The following is a 19136-nucleotide window of genomic DNA, read 5'->3' as shown; positions in this document are numbered from 1 at the left end:
TCTGTGCATGTGCAGAGTGACTTTGGTAATTTGCATGGGTTGTTGTGTGTGTGGACTCCTGGGATGGACAGGTGGTCTGGCTTCCTTCAGGAGGCTGAGCTATTTGCTGTCCAGTCAGATGGTGCTGAGTCCCACCCAACCAGTTTTGGCCCTGCTAATAATAATAATAATAATAATAATAATAATAATAATATTTATACCCCGCCCTTCCCAGTCAAGACCGGGCTCAGGGCGGCTATCAACAAGAATATCAAAGCAAGCATAAAAGAAACAGTTCAATTAAAATGCAGATTAAATACAATGTTAAAATTAAATTTTAAAATTAGGAATCTACAAGTGCAACCTCATTTAAATATCTGTAGGATAAAGCCTTAGGGGAGGGTAACACTGGGGTCAGACTGAGTCAGTCCAAAGGCCAAGCGGAACAGCTCCGTCTTGCAGGCCCTACGAAAAGATGACAACTCCTGCTGGGCCCTAGTCTCCTGAGAGAGAGCGTCCCACCAGGTCGGGGCTAGTACTGAGAAGGCCCTGTTCCTAGTCGAGGCCAGTCTAACCACCTTGTGACTCGGGATCTCCAGCATGTTATTATTTGTGGACCTTAATGTCCTCTGCGGGGCATACCCAAATCTCTGAGCAGTGAGAGACTTTCAGGGTTCCAGGCACTCGTCCAAAGTTCAGTTTCCTTTGAATGAAGGTCAGCAGATATTGAAGTTTTATTTAAACATATAGAACCAGAGCCTAGGATGCAGGGGCTCACAGCATTAACCCCACAACAGATCTTGTTTTTCCAATAATTTCCACTTTGGATCCAGCACAGAGCAAGCTGGTCTCTGTGTCTCTGGCTTCCAGCCGACTTCCACCTCCGCTCAAACGGACTCCTGTTGTTCTTGCTCTCCTACCTAGCAGGTGGGGCGGAGGAGGGGGTGGGGAGTCCCACCCGTTTGGTCCACATCACACATCAGCATCTCTGGTTGTGCTATTCATTGTGCTTAACTAGTCAGCCACAACCACTGACTAAAGAAAAATATTGGTTTGACAAGCTTGCTCTCACACCTTGTCCCCCAGAGATACAGGAACCCAAGAACAGGAAGGAAATCAGGGCATCATCCACCTTAAACTCACAACATTAATTCCCTGCTGTTTTCAATGGTTTGAGTTTTCTCCCCAAGGCACCTTAATATCCCAGGGCCCCCCAATCTGCTGTTTCCTCCCCCCCCTGTTTGCAAGCTTCTAGTCCTCAGCATTGCAAAAAGAAACTAGACAACAGAGAGCCAGTGTGGTGTAGTGGTTAAGAGTGGTAGACTTGTAATCTGGGGAACCGGGTTCGTGTCTCCGCTCCTCCACATGCAGCTGCTGGGTGACCTTGGGCTAGTCACACTTCTTTGAAGTCTCTCAGCCCCACCCACCTCACAGGGTGTCTGTTGTGGGGGAAGAGGGGAAAGGAGATTGTTAGCCGCTTTGAGACTCCTTCGGGTAGTGATAAAGCGGGATATCAAATCCAAACTCTTCTTCTCTTCTTCTTCTGCTGAATGACTCTCCTGCAGTTTCTTTTGAGAGTGAGCAAATTGCACCTTCCTCCTCCTGTTCCCTCCCTTTTCTGTCTCCCCACAGCCAGCCAGTGGGTGCCCTGCTCACCTCGGTTCACCTGGCACCTTCCTCAACCATGACCTCCTGCCGGCTCCGCCCTCGACGCCCCCCAGCAGCCTCGGCCCCGACCTCAAGCAGAAGTCTGTGTTCCCATATATGTACCCTGGCAAATGGCTCAGCCTAGACCCCTACGGGTCCTACTGCCCCACCCCAATGCCCGGCGCCCCTCTGCTGAGCCAGGAGCCAGGGCGCCCTCCTGCCCCCAACCCCAAGTTCCACTACCCGCCCTCCCCGCTCTTCTCCCGACCCCCATCCCCATTGCCCTCCACTCCCTGCTTTTCCCAGAACGTCCCGGGGTACGGCATGGACCTGTCCTCAGGGTACCATTCTCCTCTCAGCACCCCACACCTACACACTGGTGTGCAAAGTCCCCCCATATTTGCTGCTGGTAGGGGGCAGCCGCAGTCGGGGAGCGACCGGCCCAGGGCGAAGGGGGCCAATGCCAAGACCAAGAGGCCCTCGAGAATCCCAGCACCTCCACCTGTGGCAATGCCCAACCCGTGTCTGACACAACTGCTGATCTCAGGTAGGGGGAAGGCGGGGTTTCTTTTCCAGGGGTCCCTTCTGCTCTTTAATGTGCACTGAGCTCAGAGCTGCAATGTTCGACTGACTGGTTGGTTAAAGCAGCAGCTCCTCCCCAGTGCCCCCTACCCTATAAAAAGCCTTATTCAGAATAGCGGGTTGCCCGAATCACTAAGGAAGAGAGTGACACAATCAAATTCATCACAGTAACAATTAATTGCACATCTATTCAAAATCCAGCTCAAACTGTTTCGGTTGATTAAATCAGCCCAGTGGATGAACTTGATCCAGTGATACCTGCATTTCAAAACCTAAAAGTCATTTATACCTTCAGCTCCCCGGCTGCCTGCTTGCCTCTTAGCACCCACCTAGCTCTTAGCTCCCACTGCCTTAGCTCCCGCTGCTTCCCAGGAGGCAGTACCACCCACCTTGGGAACCACTAGGCTAAATTCTGATTGACCAAAAGAAGAAGAAATTTGGAATGAATACCTAAGTGACAAGGCGGATAATAGTGGGAAATAGAGGGGGGAGAGTGTGGTGATAAACAAGGAGTAGGCATAGGGATATTACCGGTAGGTGAAGGTAAAGGTAAAGGTATCCCTGACTGTTAGGTCCAGTCGCGGACGACTCTGAGGTTGTGGCGCTCTCTCGCTGTATAGACCGAGGGAGCTGGCCTTTGTCCGCAGACAGCTTCCGGGTCATGTGGCCAGCATGACTAAGCCGCTTCTGGCGAACCAGAGCAGCACATGGAAACACCATTTGCCTTCAAGCTGGAGCGGTACCTATTTATCTACTTGCACGTTGGCGTGCTTTCTAACTGTTAGGTGGGCAGGAGCTGGGACAGAGCTGGGACAGAGCAATGGGAGCTCACCCCGTCGCTGGGATTCGAACCGCCGACCTTCTGATTGGCAAGCTCTAGGCTCTGTGGTTTAGAGCACAGCGCCACCCGCGTCCCTAAGTAATAGGGATATTACTGTGTCTAAATTTGTGTTGTCGATTTGTGTTATTATTGTTATTATGGTTTTGTGTTGTTGTGTGTGTCTTTATAGTTTGGAGTTTGTCGTACTGATTGGAAAAAGTGAATTAAAAAATCAAAGAAATAAAATAAAAAGGTGTGTCATCATGCTGCAGTTTGCTTGGCCAAAGACAGGTGGCGCTGCTGCAAACTACAGCACAATGAGAAACAGTGGATGGTGGTCTAGGCATGAGCTGCAGAGGGACAGCTACCGGTAGGAGAGGCTGTACAAGCCCCCTCCCCTCCCAGCCCCAGTCTGGCTGGTACCACTATCAACCAGGCCAGCTTCGGAATCCACTGCTTTTGCCCTTCTTAGGTTCTTAGATATGCACTAGAAGACCTGTTCTCCATACCTTAAGGCACGGGGAGGCAGAAGTCTCAGGGGGTGGAGGTTGGCGAGGACTAGTTGGCTTCAACCCATTTTTCCTTCCTTCTTCCAGCTAAACCAGAGCCAACTCAAGAGGCTTTGTCTGGTCCTAGCCACACCGTTGCTCCTCCGGTGCCTGAACCTCTGGTAGGAGTCAACTGTTGATAGCAGGGGGCCGCATTTCCTTTCTGGGTTCCAAACTGGCTTTGGGGTGAGAAGGGAGTGGGCCTGTGACCACACTGGATCAGGCCAAGAGTGCATCTAATTTTGCATGCTGCCTCCAACAGTCGGGGGCTGGGAAGCTCATATGCAAAGCGGAATGGAGATAATGTTGACTGATCCTGGAATTTGGTATTCAGAGGTATACTCTCCCTGAACCTGGAAGCTCCATTCCTTGCTGTCAGGAGGGCTGTGAACTGACAGAGCCCACCCTCCACATGCTCCTGTCATTTATGCCGCTGGCCGCCACAACATCCTGTGGTGGTGAGTTCCGCAGGCACCCTTGCCCACTGAGCAGGCACCTTCTAACCGTTTCTTTCTGTCCTCCTTTGTAGCAAAATGCCTTTGGTGAGGAGCCGACCAGCTTCCTGCCCAGAATGACCCAGCTCAGCCCTCGGCTGTCCCCTGCCTCCAGCCCCTCGCAGTCCGTCCCAGCCGCGCTGCCATCGGGACCCCTGCTCGTCCCCAAGACGGAACGGCTCTCCCCCACCCCTGTCTGTGGTGAGTGGCGCAGAGCTGGCAGTCTGCCCCCCCCGCCCGCACAGCCCTCCAGCTCTATTGACTTCTGGTTATACATCTGTCTGTGTGTGTAAAGGATCTATTCTGTAGCAAGTCAGCAAAAGGGGCCAATTTTGAAGCGTGTGGGGACTCCTCGCTGTGGCCCATGGAGAGTCCCCAAAGAAGGATCCCAAAATGCAGGCAGTTGTGTTGACCTGCATATACTGATACCTGCCCCCCCCCACCTCTGAGACCCTCCAGGGCAGGGGTTCCCAACAAAATTTTCTCGAGGACCCCTCATCGAGCCACTATTGGGACAAGGACCCCCATTAATTCCTAATCCTAAAATTAAAAAGTGAGAGCCAAATTAAGAGTCTTTTTATAAGAGTCCAGGGAGGAGGGAGGGGAATGGAGAAGACAGGGTACCTGCGCAGTAGCGCATAAATGAAGCCGACGCGCGCAAAGCATCTTGGGGAGGTGAGCGCTAGTAGAATGCGCGCGCTGCCTCTTTGCAAAACAGTAGTGTTTGTAAAGCGCCACCTAACGGCATACAGCAGAACTACTGCCTCATCTAATTCTAGTTTTGCGCTAGACTCTGCTCATGCAGGAAGCGGCCAAAACAAAAAATCTGTTATCATACAAAATATATTTAATATATTTTTTATTCGAATAGCATCTTGCGGACCCCTCTGGCATAGCTCGCGGACCCCTGGGGGTCCCCGGACCACCTGTTGGGAACCACTGCTCCAGGGGGTTCCTGTGTTTTCCTTGGGTTCAGTTTCCCTGGAATGAAAGTCACTGGAGACTGTGATGTCTTTAGGATACAGAAGTGGTTCCCAAACTTTCTGGGGCCACCGCCCCCTTGGTTCCGTGAACTCACCCCAAGGGCTCCCTACCCTATAGACAGCTTTATGCAGAATAGCAGTTTGCACAACCCCCTGAGGAAGTTAGTAACCCAATTGCATTCAGCCAAGAATATTTCAGGAGAACTATTGCTGCACCTTCTTACTAACAAATGCAGTGCTTTTTTCTGGGGGACGGGGGACGGGGATGGGACACAGTGGTACACATACCCCTAACCATTTCGTGAATCTTTGTACTTTTGTCCATTTACTGTATTGATTTTTCCCGATTTGAACTATAAAATGGTAATTTTTCTTGAGTCAAAATGAGAGTACCCCTAAACATTTTTTTAAGAAAAAAAAGCACTGAACAAATGTGTAAGGGTGAAGGAAATTTATAGCATGAAACATCCACCTTTACCTTCTTACCAGATATGCGCAAACTTTCCCCTACCACAAATGTACAGTGACTGATTTATAATGAAATCAGTAGCTATTACCAGTGCTGCTTTTCTAGAAAAAGAGGTGCCCAAGCTCACCATGAATGCCTCATTCTCTTAGAATGGCATTGGCACCCACCTGAGAGCTGCCAGAACCGAGTTCCGGCTGAAAAAAAAGCCCTGGCTATTACCAATAATCTTGTGATCATACAGGTGAAACGCGGGAAATTAGAATATCGTCAGAAAGTGCATTTATTTCAGTAATGCAACTTAAAAGGTGAAACCAATATATGAGATAAGATGCATGACATGCAAAGCAAGATATGTCAAGCCTCTATTTGTTGTAATTGTAATTATTTGTCGGTAGGCGGATCAATTATAAATGGAATGTAATTAATGAAATGTAATAGCAATGTTTATTTTTGTATTATTGTAACTATTTGTTTTATTACCGTGGAATTTCCAAAAGAAAGTACCGTATTTGTAAAAATAAAAATAAAAATAAAAAGTTGCATTACTGAAATAAATGCACTTTCTGACGATATTCTAATTTCCTGAGTTTTACCTGTAGGCGCCAACTCTATGGGGCTGAGGGCAGCTCAGCCCCCCCCCCCAGCTTGCAGGGATAGGGCTGAGCACCCCCAATCTTGAGGGGCTGGGTCCCACCGGATGTCCCTGTGATAGCAAAGGGCCCTGTCGGGCCTATCTATGGTGTTGGCAGGCCTCCCTGGGCCTCACGGCTCTTTCCGACAGGTGTGATGTCGCGTGTGTTATTTTATGCGCACGTTATGAGCTCCCCCCCACCTCCCAGTGTCGTGTGGAACTCATTAATAGAAACAAACACGAGCAAAGGAAATAGCTTGGGAAGAGCAGGGGGAAATTAAATATGAAGCGAGGAAGGTGTTTCGCTTGAGGCTCTAAAGAAAAGAAGTGGTCAGTGTGCTCAGAAGGGCCCAGCTCCAATGCTCCCCCTCCCCCAGGTAATCCCACTGCTCCCTTGGGGAATGACCGAGATATAGGTTTATTGGCCACGTATATACTGTATGACCTGAGCATGGGATGGAAGGCTTGGCAGCACTGACACGCCAACACATCTTGCTTCCTCATTCATCAGTTCCTCTGATGCTCAGGGGACAATGCCATCCTTCCTGCACTCAACAAAACGAAACACAAGCCCCATATCCTGGAGCTACGCTGCCCTCCTCCACTATGTTGTGGGTCAGCGGCGAAGGGGAAGCACTCTGTGCATGCTCAGATGTGATTGAGAACAGCAGAGTCTCTTTCTCCACCCCCCCCCCTCAGCCAGTAACCGAAGGATGTCGGGGCAGGGATCCCCAGTGCTGCTGGTGGAGGGGATGATTTCGCCCAGCCCCTACTCGTGCAGTCGGAACAAGACGGAGCCAAGCAAGGTAAGGGGGGGCGAAACAGAGGGGTCTGTGCATCCATTTGATGAAGAGTGCTTGCATCCCATTGGACAGGTAGTGATCAAAGCAGAAAACGTGACAAGTCATCTCCCAATGAAAAGAGAGTCATTGTGGTGCAATGTTGGACTAGGGTCTGGGTTCAAATCCCCACTCGGCTGTGAAATTCACTGGGTGGCTTTGAGGGCCAGCCACTGCCTCTCGCCCTAACCCAGGCATCCCCAAACTTTGGCCCTCCAGATGTTTTGGACTACAATTCCCATCATCTCTGACCACTGGTCCTGTTAGCTAGGGATCATGGGAGTTGTAGGCCAAAACATCTGGAGGGCCGCAGTTTGGGGATGCCTGGCCCTAACCTACCTCACAAGGTTGTTGTGGGGTTTATATGAGGAAGAGGCGAGCTTGAATTTCTTGGAGAAAAAGATGGGACTTAAGTGCAAAAAATAAATTACAATAATACAAATGCACTCTTTGCTGGCAGTTTGGACTCTGTTTTGTGTTCCAAGGTTGGTCACCTGAATTAATTCCTCTCACCAGCCTCGTGAGAAGTATGGGAGCTATAAGACATACTTCCTGGCCCCCTCATCCACATTCCCAATCTTCTCATTCAATGATATATATATATTTTCCAGATGGGTCAATTGCCTTTGGTATATGCACTTAATCCTCTGGCCGTCCTTTGCTTGTTTCTTTTGTCCTCGTTTGTATCCATTTCCTTTTTCATATTGCATTGCGATACTGAAAACCTTAGCGGAAGTTACTCCAAGAAAAACGGGAAGAAAGAAATGGAGTTGTTATTATTATTCTGCCCATTATTCTGCTTTTTATTATCTTTTAATTTTCATGCTCTGTTCTTAATGTTGTTTACCGCCCTGGGATCTTGTGGTACATAAAGGGTGGTACATAAAGGGAAATTAATAATAATAATAATAATAATAATAATAATAATATATCCTCGCCCTCCCTGGAGATACCATCAGTGATTGATCCTGGGGCCTTTGCCAATGCACATTGGCAATGCAGGTGTGCATTCTGTCCAATGCTCCTCTTAGATATTTACGTGGCATAGCAAAATCTGAACCATAGAACCATAGAGTTGGAAGGGACCCCAAGGGCCATCTAGTACAACCTCCTGCAATGCAGGAATCGCAGCAAAAGCATCCCTGGCAGGTGGCCATCCAACCTCTGCTTAAAAACATCTGTGGAGGGACAGTCTTCCACCACCTTCCAAGACAGTCCAACAGGAGTGGCTTTCTGTACCCCACCCCACCCCGCCTAGCAACTGCCCTTCCCTCTTCCCCAGACCGAGAGCCGCCGAATCACCCACATCTCGGCTGAGCAGAAGCGCCGCTTCAACATCAAGCTGGGATTCGACACCCTTCACAGTTTGGTCAGCACCCTGAGCTCCCAGCCCAGCCTCAAGGTGAGTGGCAGGCGATTGGGGTGGGAAGAGACAAACAGGACAGGGGGGAGGGGCACCCTGAGGCTCGCAAGACCACAGGAAGCTGCCTTATACAGAATCAGGCCATCGGCTCATCTGGCTCCGTATTGTCGACACTGACTGGCAGCAGCTCTCCGAGGTTTCAGGCAGGGAATCTCTCCTCAAAGTGCCGGGCATTGAACCAGAGAATTTCTGCATGCCGGCCAGATGCCCAGCATTGAAATGGAGTCGTTCTCTGTATTTTACTTACTTATTTTGTAAGATTTCTACACCACTTGGTTGCAAGAGAAACCATCCCAAAGCAGTTTACAGATAAAACAATGAAATTATCAAGGAAGACAACTTTCAAAAGATAAAGCCAACAGCAAACTCAAAACAGATTAAGCCACATTCTTGCTTTAGGAAAAAATGTATTTGGCGGGCACCAAAAGGAGTACAGCGAAGGCACCTGCCTACTGTCAAGTGGCAGGGAGTTCCACAGTGTAGGTGCAGCTGCACGACAAGATCGATTTTGTTACAAATGCGGAACTGGTGTTATGTGACACCTGTAACGGTGCAGCAGCCGTAACATTGAATGGCTAGGGCTCTTGAAGCTCTCTCTGGCCTCTTGATGAACCCGGCCCCTCTAAGCCTACCCTGCTTTCTCCCTCCTGCCTCCCCACACCCGACGATGCTGCGCAGGTCAGCAAAGCCACCACCTTGCAGAAGACGGCTGAGTACATTGGCAAGCTGCAGCAAGAGCGAGCTGCCCTGCAGGACGAGGCACAGCACCTGCGGGATCAGATCGATGAGCTGAATGCTGCCATCAAGTAGGACTCTACAGGGTTTTTTTTGGGAGGCACATCAGGCCTTTTCTCAGGGGTGGGGATCTCAATTTGGCCAACGAGCCAATTCCTGACCTTCTCTGTTTCATGTGAGCCCCACATTGAACCATGCAGGCAAAGCCACAGCGCTTCTTGAGCACTGATGATTTGTTTGTTTGTTTATTTATTAAATATACTTGTACCCAGGTGGCGCTGTGGTTAAACCACTGAGCCTAGGGCTTGCTGATCAGAAGGTCGGCGGTTCGAATCCCTGTGAGCTCCCGTTGCTTGGTTCCACCTCCTGCCAACCTAGCAGTTCAAAGCACGTCAAAATGCAAGTTGATAAATAGGAACCGCTACAGCGGGAAGGTAAACGGCGTTTCCGTGTGCTGCTCTGGTTCTCCAGAAGCAGCTTTGTCATGCTGGCCACATGACCTGGAAGCTGTACGCTGGCTCCCTCGGCCAATAATGCGAGATGAGCGCGTAACCCCAGAGTCGGTCACGACTGGACCTAATGGTCAGGGGTCCCTTTACCTTTACCTTTATACTTGTATACTGCTTGCCATAAAAACATATAACCAAGAGGTTTACAGCAATAAAGACATAAAAACCATACAAGGAAACCATTGAAAAGTTAAAAGCAGACATCAGTTAACCATTGTGAAAAAATGTGTTCTTAATTGCCTGTGTAGGCCAGGCAGACTTAGAAAAGTTTACAGCAGGCGTTTTAAGAGTTAGCACAGAAGGTGCCTGCTGAATCTCTAGTGGCAGAAAGTTCCACAGGACTGGGCTGACAACAATAAAGGCTCTGTTCCTTCGTCCAACAAGCCTTGCCAATTTAGGAAAGACTAGCAAAGCCCCTGCAGATGTTCTCAGAGATTGTTTCCCCCCAAAGGAAAACTGTCTCCTTGTGGTTCCTTTTGTAGCTTGTGCCAGCAGCAGCTGCCTGCCACGGGGGTGCCCATCACCCGCCAGCGCTTTGACCAGATGCGGGACATGTTTGATGACTATGTCCGTTCTTGCACCTTGCAGAACTGGAAGTTCTGGGTTGTATCCTTTTTGGGAGGGGAGGGTGTGTGTGTGTGTGTGTGCGCGCGCACGGGGGTGCCTGCCTATGATCACAACTGCTCTTCACAGTGCTTGGTAAGGTTTAATGAGAAATAGGCAGCTGTGGAGGGACAAGCAATAACTGAGATAAAGGTCGAGTAGCAGGCAACATGATAGACATTTATAAAATGATGCATGGCATAGAATCACGGCATTGTGGAGTTGCAAGGGACCTGAGGGTCATCTAGTCGAACCCCCTGGAATGAACCCCCTGGAATGCAGCAATTTCAACAAAAGCATGCATGACAGATGGCCATCCAACCTCTGCTTAAAAACCTCCAAGGAAGGAGAGTCCACAACCTCTTGTGGGAGTCTGATGCACTGTTGGACAGCTCTTCCCATCAGGAAGTTCTTCCTAAGGTTTAGTCGGAATCTCCTGGCTATAAAAGAGGATTAGACAAATTCATGGAGGAGAGTTCTATCAATGGCTACTAGCCATGGTGGCTGTGCTCTGCTTCCCCATTCAGAGGCAGCAATGCTTCTGAGTAACAGTTCCTGGAAACTGCAGGGGAGGAGAGTGCGCTTGTGGTTGTGACCTGCTTGCGGATTTCCCTTTGCGGCATCCGATTGGCCACTGTGAGAAGAGGATGCTGGACTAGATGGGCCATTCGCCAGATCCAGCAGAGTGTAACTATATTCTTATGCCCTTGCATGGTTGCGGGCACCACCCAGGAGGTGGGGTGTGAAAGCAGGGAACTACTATAACACCATAAACATGGTATGTCAAATGCATGTTACAGGTGACAGTGAAATGTAATCATTTTAGAAATCTGTGCTGCTGTTGGTTAAGTGAGAGTGGGTTTTAGCCCCAGGGAAAATGAAACGCTACCTAGGCGGTAGAAATGTCATGTAGCTCATAGCCCCCAAATTCAGGAACAGACAGTGAACAGGTCGGATTTTGAGACAGCGCAGATAAGAGAAGGTGGCAATGGTGGGGCAGCTCACCACACTACGTTCTAGCCCTTAACAGCACCTCCTCTCTCAGTTCAGCATCATCATGAGGCCACTCTTTGAGTCCTTCAACGGGATGGTCTCCACAAGCAGCATGGAGACCCTCAGCCAGACGTCCCTGGCCTGGTTGGATCAGTACTGCTCGCTCCCAGCGCTGCGGCCCAGTGAGTAGTTTCTGTGACCCCCCACTTCCTTCCCACCAGGAGGGTGATGGCAGTTAGGTCTTTCCAAACTTATCTCCATCTTCTTCCTAGTACAGCAAAGGGGTCCTGGATAAGGAGGCTTCTTGGACACCAGCTGAGGCGAGGCACCATGTAGAAAATATACATAAAGGTGATGATGATGATGATCATCATTGCACAGGAAAGAGCAGTTGAGCAAAGCTAGGAAATGGTGTGTACATTCTGAAAGCTATCTCCGTGCTGGCTTGCGAGGCCAAAAGTGTGAATGGATTGGCTTCTGTTGGGAAGCGACTCATTCTCAAGTGGAGCCAGCGATGCTCCCGAATCCCAGGAAACCGCAGGAGGGGAGAGTTCTGTTGTGCTTGTGGGTTTCCTATTGGGGCATCAGGTGGGCAGCTCTGAGAACAGGATACTGGACTAAACCTGATCCAGCTACAGCGTTCTTCCTAAGTGCTCACTGATATTTTCAAAAGAGGCAAAGTTTTTGTTGTCGTTACATTTTTTATTATTGTTACACTGCATTTATTAATTGCCTTCTGAAGCACTGTCTCTTCCCAGAAGAGGCATCTGTTTGGCCACTGTGAGGAATTGGGTGGGCCCCCACATGGCTTGATCCAGCTGCATGACTTTGCTGATGATCTAATGCCTGCTTTTCTTCCTTCAGCTGTCCTGAGCTCCCTCCGTCAGCTGAGCGTTTCCACCTCGATCCTGACCAACCCAGCAGCCATCCCTGAGCAGGCCACCCAGGCAGTGACAAGGGCAGGAGCCAGCAATGGTTCTTCGTAGCCCCAGAGGATGATGAGACACCTGCAGGGGCCGTTGGCTAGAGCAGCACCAGCAAGATCTCTCATCCCAGCTGAGGAACTGTTTGTCCAGAGTGGCTTGGAGAGAAGCAGCCTGGAAGAAATTGCCCACACCCCAGGATAGCCAGCCCCCATTCCTGGAAGGGAAGCCTCCTTCACCCTGGCAGACTATTCTGTGCCCATTTCTTCCTGAATTTACTGTACTAGCGACCACAGTTCAAAAACCACCCGGCGCAAGCCACAACCGCAGCACTCTCCACATCCTGGCCTATGTAGGAAGTGGACTTGCCATCAAACCTCATGTAAGCTGTGTACTTCTTCACACAGCGCATAGTGGAACTCGCTCCTGCAGGGAGCAGTGATTCCCACCAACCTCGATGGCTCTAAAGAGGATTAGACTAATTCGAGAGGGGAGGCTATTGATGGCTACTAACCATGATGGCTATGCTCTGCCTCCACAGTTGAATACCAGTTGCTGGAAATGTCAAGAGAGGAGAGGGCTCGTGCTCCTGCTTGTGGGTTTTCCAGGAGAAGCATCTGGGTGGCCACTGCGAAAACAGGATGCTGGACTAGATGGGCCCTCTTTGGCTTGATATAGCAGGACTATTCTGATCTTCTGATGTCTACTTTCTCTGCACACATAGTGGACAATCTTCAGCTTCTGCAGTGGCACCATGCCACTTTCCCAGTCATTGTGGGTACTAGAAGATGCCCTTTTCCCTGTCAAATCTTGCCTGTCTCCATCAGTGCCACTCAGGCCTCTGAGATGCGCCCATGTTGCAACTGGACAGCCCCCTGCTTGTGCCTTAGCCCACATTTCAATAATTTTAGGGGACTTTGTTCCAAAGGGAATCCCAATGGCATCCCACTTATAATGGTAGAACACACATGGTCGCTTTTCCCGAATGAAGAAAGACCTACATTTTCAGACAGGGTACATGGTCTCGTTCTTCATTTGTGGGCAAACTTAGCCAAACCGCTGTTGTTACCCTTTTGCATGCACTAATTTCTGAGTGAAAGGGAGTTTCAGGGCCCTCTTTTCTCAGATGCCTCTAGGAAACCTGCACACTAGGCACAAACCCTCTCTCAGTGTTTTATCTCCGGAATCTGGAGCTCTAATGTAGACTGCTTCTGAATGTGGAGGTCTCACTTAGCTGTCACATTTAATTGCCCCAGCATCAACCCACCTGCTAAACAGTGCAGCATTGCAGCAACTGCCTTCTGCTAGCCAGCAAACTCCCCTGGCGACCTTTCATTAAGCCTGCGTCTCTTTTCCAGCCCATGTTTAAACTGCAAAAAATTATTCTCAACCCTCCACCTAAGGGAAATAAATCCCAGCTGCTCCTGTCTCTTTCAAAATGAAACCATCAGAACCATCTTGTGCCAGGCTGTGCCAAATCCGAAACAAGCAGCCACAATTGTAACAAGGACGTGTTTGCACCTGCGTGGCGGAAACACTGCCTCTCAGTGCAGCAATAAAACTTCTGCAAAAGCTTATGTTTATTCTGTAATGTGATCTATTTGCTTATATTTTCTGTAGTTGTCTCCCCCCTCTTTTACAATTGGGATCGAAAAGAGCTGCTTTGAGCTCCCACATAGCTCAGTGGTCGAGTGTCTGCCTTAGAACCAGAAGGTCCCAACTTCAATCCGCAACAGCATCTCCAGGCAGGGTTGAGAGAAACTCCTGCCTGAAACCCTGGAGAGCTGCTGCCAATCAGTGTAGACAGTCTGACTTGATATATCAAGGCAGCTCCCTGACGACTCCTTCTGCAGGCTAGTGTAAGCCTAACAATCTCACAACACGTTCATTTAACCCCCCCCCATTTTAGGCTTCATGTCTATAAGGTTTCTATTTCAGCAGGCTGCGTTCCCAAACTCCTGGCTAATTTTTTCTCTCTCTGCCCTGCATCTCCTGTAGACTTATGAGGCTTGCCTCTTACAGTGATAGAAGCCTCTGCTTCTGTGTGCATGACATTGCAGGAATGTTTATGTGTGTGTGTGTATGTGTGTGTGTGTGTGTCAGTGGCTTATGATGGCCCTATAATATAGTCAATGGTTTACCCCCACATTTTTCATGAGTGAGTCAAGCTATGACAACACTGCCCATGATGCTTGGAAAGAAGATGGTTTCTAACAGCCCCGCAGTGTAGTCCAGTGCGTTTCCCACTATGGTGTGGGCTGAGAGGAGCTTACAACGGCCCTGCAGTGCAGTCCTGCGTCCTCTCCCTCCGCCAAAGCAGTCCAATAACACTCAGTGCCTCCCCCCGCACCTTTTCCCATTGGCGAATAGCCGAGCCAGGCATCCCTCCAATCGAGTGCCAGAACGCCATCACTCTGCGCGCTCCTACTCCATCGACCAGCTATGCGGGCAAATGTGTCGCCTTATGACGCAATTTGCCCGCCCTCGCCCGTGATGCGTTCTTTCCCGCTATTGGCAGAGGAACGCGTCCGTCTGCATCCCGCCCAACAGCAACCACGGCCCCACCCATTTCCCCAGAAAGGAACTGCCTCCCAATTGGGTCCTGGCCCTATGACGTCGCTAACCGGCCGGCTCCTTACCTCGGAAGCGAGCCAAGATGGCGGAGGTCAGTGTTGGAAGGGCGGCCTGCTTGGGCCGCTGAAGCCGGCGGCATCCCATGGCCTTGTTAAGGGGCCTGAACAAGGGGACGGCGGCTCCACTGCTGTGGTCGGTGCTCTCCCGCCCGCCCCACACGGCGGGCCTTTCGGGGACCGAACCCGGGGGCGGCACAGGCCGGTCGGGCTCCGGTCCGCAGGGCTTGTACGAGCTGCTGGGGGTCCCCTCGGGGGCCACGCAGGCGCAGATCAAGACGGCATACTACAAGCAGTCTTTTCTGTACCATCCGGACCGCAATGCCGGCAGCGAGGAGGCGGCGCGGCGCTTCACCCTCGTCAACGAGGCCTACCTGGTGCTGGGCAGCGTCGCCCTCCGAAGGAAGTACGACCGCGGCCTGCTCAGCAGGGAGGACCTGCGCACCGCCGGCAAGCCCTCGGGCAAGGCCACCACCACCACCGGCACCTCTTCAGCCAGCAGGACGCAAACCTTTGCCTCCACGCGGCCCCAGGACAAGCCCATATTCGACTTTGACAAGTTCTACCAGGCCCATTATGGGGAGCAGCTGGAGCGCGAGCGCTTCATCCGCGAGAAGCGACGGGAGATGCTGAAGCGCAAGGCCGAGATGGAAAACATGTGGCGGCGGGAGTCCCTGCAGGAGTTGGTGGTCGCCATCACTTTCTTGTCAGTTCTGATCCTCCTCGTCAGCTTCAAGTGAGCAAGGAGAAGGAGGAGCTGACATGGCCAGGTGTCTCTTTGGGCTTGCCACTCCTGGGGGACTTTTTCCTGGAGCAGGCAGAACCGGGTAGGAGAAGCGTGTCCTCCCCAAAGGCTCTGGCTTCAAGGGGTACACAAAGCGTCCCTCATGAAGGCTGATGTGGGCTCCCACCAGGGCCAAGCTTGGAGGGATCTCTGCTTTCCTACATGCCTCACTGTAATCACCCAGAGAACATCACAAACAATTTCAGAAGGATTTGGAGTGTTCCCAGACACTGTGCTGAGAAGCAAGACTCCAGATGCCAGTTCCAATAATAATAAAACATTTAAAACGTGCTTTACTGTGCCTTAGAAATCATACTCCTATCATCTAATTATTGTTTGCATGGAATTGGTTGCCTCAGCTTTTTTAATTTGGATCAAAGTGCAAGTGGTTTTAATTTCCCACACCTAATTGTACTGTGAGAAGTGAATGGTATTTATGAGAATGTATTGAGCAGGCATCCCCAAACTGCGGGCCTCCAGATGTTTTGGCCTACAACTCCCATGATCCCTAGCTAACAGGACCAGTGGCCAGGGAAGATGGGAATTGTAGTCCAAAACATCTGGAGGGCCGAAGTTTGGGGATGCCTGGTATTGAGCATGGTGCTTCAGTTAGCAGGTGTCATCTCTCTAGCTGCAAATTCTCCCTCTGGGTGGGGGAGGGAGGGATTTCAGGTCTACCTTTCTTTCATAGGAATTCTGCTGACTCTTTCATTGGGTGTCCCCTGCACTTGGGCCCAAAAATGCTGCTCCACAACTTGGGCACTTAACAAACCTCTTTGTTTTGATAAAGGATGCATCTGAAGAGAAGAACGTTCTCATTTGGAGACTTTGTGGTGGCTTCTAATAGTGTTTGGGGGAAATGCATTCTCTTTTATGGGGTAAACCGCTGTAGGATTCACTCTTGCAATTTGGAATGTAATGATGTGGCCACGGTGTTTTAATTTATATATACAAATGATTCAAACCAATCATGTGAATGTTATTTATTTTAATATGCTGTATAAAGACGCAAAGAAAAATTTAGGAACTGTCTCCTTGTCCTTCCAAGTCTTAAAGTGAAACACTTAGATGCTTCTGGAAACACAGCTGCCTGGTCCCTCCTTTGATTGGTGTTGAGTTGTAAAAGTAAGCAAACATTGTGTGGGGTTATTTAGAAGGCCAAGAGAGGAGAGAGTAGCATGTGGTGAATGTTATTCCTGCATTGCAGGGGTTTGGGATAGATGAATACGTATGGGTAGGTTTCACTGAAATTGCAGGTGGGTTGAAGGTTGTGGGTCAGGCAAAGACTTTTAGTAAAAGGTGAGTTTTTAGTAGGCTGTGGGAAGGGGAGAAGCCCGCCCCCTTCTTCTCCCCATATTCTTTCCATTCACCATTCCTTTTGCAATTCCCTTTGAAGCAAGTTAGGAGAGGAGGGCAACCACCCTGAGCTGTGGTTGGTCCAGCTCAGCAACTCCCCTTGTGTTGAAATTGTGTTTTTCCAAGTGCTGGGTTGCTGTTCCCGAGTGGTGCAGCAGAGGGGGTCCTTGCACCATTGTTCAGCTGACAGTGAAAGGAAACTGATTTTCATTTGGAAAGGATATCGTCATCCCACAGCTAAATATGGAGGGTGTGGCTTGCTCAGCCAGGCTTGGTGAGGGAGCTCTTCTCACTGATAGGTTGGTGGCAGGGAAGAAGTTTTTTTCTTGGGGTGGCTGATGAAGAAGCCTGAAACTAGCTGGAGAGGTAGTAGGATAACTGGATCACAAAACCATGATACCCAATAGAAATATACAGTAGATGAGTATATTGTTTTCTCTCTAAGTGAAAACCTCACCAGGCAATTAACCCATCCATTCCATTTGAGTATTGCACCTGATTCAGGGTGCTGCTGCTGCTGCTGCTGTCCTCCAAGCCCAGGTATCCCTTGGCCATTCAGAATAGCCCCCCTCCATCTCCCTTTTCAGCTGTGGATGTTGGACCACTTCCTTGGACAAAGGTCTTGCCACAGACACCTATGAGATACTTGAGCTAGCGTTAGGGAGAGCGCAGGGCGGCTGCATACAGACAAGAATGCGATTCTGACTGGCTTGGGCAGAAAATAACTGAAGCTCTTTGCTGAATGCTATCCCTGATTAACTTGGCTGGTTAGCCACTGGGCCAGCATTCGCTGCCCTCATCCTGGTCTTGCAAAGTGCAGGTCTTTGAATCTGGCCTCTAATCCCTACCTGGCCTGTGTGCCAAATCTTGCCTCCCAAGTGCAACCCCCCCACTGCAAATTGAATTATCACCCGTGGGTTTCTACTGAGGATTGTACTTCAATCTTTCTTACACTTGAGTATATCCTCATAGCTCATAGTCTAGTTCCACTGCAGGAAAAGCTGCATCTGTCAGAATTCCTTCTAACAGCATGAAGCAATAGTCAACAGAACTCCAGTTCTGCTTCTGGTGCTTTCTCTGCAGAGGAGGGCGAGCAAGATGATGATAATATTGTAGAGTTGGAAAGGGTAATCTAGTCCAAACCCCTGTAATGCAGGAATAAAGGGTCTGGAAACAGAGCCTTACGAGGAACAGTTGAGGGAGTTGGGCATGTTTAGCCTGGAGAAGAGAATGCTTGAGGAAGATGGAGCAAGCTGCTTTCTGCTGAACCAGAGGGGACAACCCGAACCAATGGGTTCAAACAACAGGAAAGGAAATTCTGATGAAACCTTAGGAAGAACCTTCTGGTGGTAAGAGCTGTTCAACAGTGGAACAGACTCCCTTGGAAGGTGGTGGAATCTCCTTCATTAGAGGTTTTTAAACAGGTTGGATGGGCATCTTTCAGGGATTCTTTAGCTGTGTTTCCTGCATTGCAGGGGGTTGGACTAGACCATTGGGGTCCTTTCAAATCCTAGGATTCTTTGGTTTCAGCTTGATTTTCAAGCCGTGAAGCCTAAAGTCCCAGGACTGTGTTTCCTCAGTGCTTTGGACCTCTTCTCAGCCTCTCCCGCAAGTTCACAAAAGCTAGCCCACAAATTAAAGAAGAAAAATGTGATTAGGCTGCCAGCTTGTTCATGACTGTTGGATACAACTCGCATCAGCCCCAGGCAGCATGGGATGGTGAAGGGAGCTGGGAGTCCAAAAACATCCGGAGGACCATGCAGGTTGAAGGATATTGACTTCGCATGTAGGAGCAGGGAGACCCAGATTTAAATCTCACCCGCCTTCAGCTATGTAGTTCACTAGGTGACCTTCAGCCAGCCTCTCTCTCTCTCTCTCTCTCTCTCTCTCTCTCTCTCTCTCTCTCTCTCTCTCTCTCTCTCTCTCTCTCTCCCCCCCCCCTCCTGCGTGGCCTACCTCATAGGGTTGTGCTGAATATAAAATGCAGCATGTGTGTGTATGTGTACGTAGCTCCTTAGAATATATACAGTAAATAACCAAATAAAAGCACCTTGAAGCCCCCCCCCACACCCCGCCATGCCACAGAGCTTGCAGAAAGGGAGGGGGGTATATACTCCTTGTTGCATGCGCTGCTTATTTCAGCCCGGGGTGGGGGGTCCTCTGCGACACACCCCACATGATCCTGACT

The 19136-nt window shown here is 49.9% G+C and overlaps 2 protein-coding genes across 2 annotated transcripts in view; both read left to right on the top strand.

The window, feature by feature from the left end:
- Nucleotides 1-12578, top strand: part of MLXIPL (MLX interacting protein like) — a 50431-nt gene extending 37853 nt beyond the window's left edge. The window contains exons 9-17 of the mRNA XM_035139401.2: nt 1612-2173; nt 3625-3698; nt 4106-4271; nt 6853-6959; nt 8275-8394; nt 9094-9221; nt 10142-10265; nt 11308-11437; nt 12120-12578. Of these exons, the coding sequence (XP_034995292.2) occupies nt 1612-2173; nt 3625-3698; nt 4106-4271; nt 6853-6959; nt 8275-8394; nt 9094-9221; nt 10142-10265; nt 11308-11437; nt 12120-12241 (1533 nt within the window). The 3' untranslated portion in view covers nt 12242-12578. The remainder of the gene's footprint in view (nt 1-1611; nt 2174-3624; nt 3699-4105; nt 4272-6852; nt 6960-8274; nt 8395-9093; nt 9222-10141; nt 10266-11307; nt 11438-12119) is intronic.
- Nucleotides 12579-14813: 2235 nt separating this feature from the next.
- DNAJC30 (DnaJ heat shock protein family (Hsp40) member C30) lies at nt 14814-16615 on the top strand. Its single transcript, XM_035140112.2, has one exon. It carries the CDS (start codon nt 14895-14897, stop codon nt 15546-15548), a length of 654 nt encoding a protein of 217 aa, XP_034996003.2. The 5' UTR covers nt 14814-14894; the 3' UTR covers nt 15549-16615.
- The last annotated feature ends 2521 nt before the right edge of the window (nt 16616-19136 follow it).

The sequence above is a fragment of the Zootoca vivipara genome, chromosome 15, assembly GCF_963506605.1.
Source record: "Zootoca vivipara chromosome 15, rZooViv1.1, whole genome shotgun sequence".
Classification (NCBI taxonomy): Eukaryota; Metazoa; Chordata; class Lepidosauria; order Squamata; family Lacertidae; genus Zootoca; species Zootoca vivipara.
The sequence above is the reverse complement of the archived record's forward strand: the minus strand, read 5'-3'. Positions and strand labels throughout refer to the sequence as shown.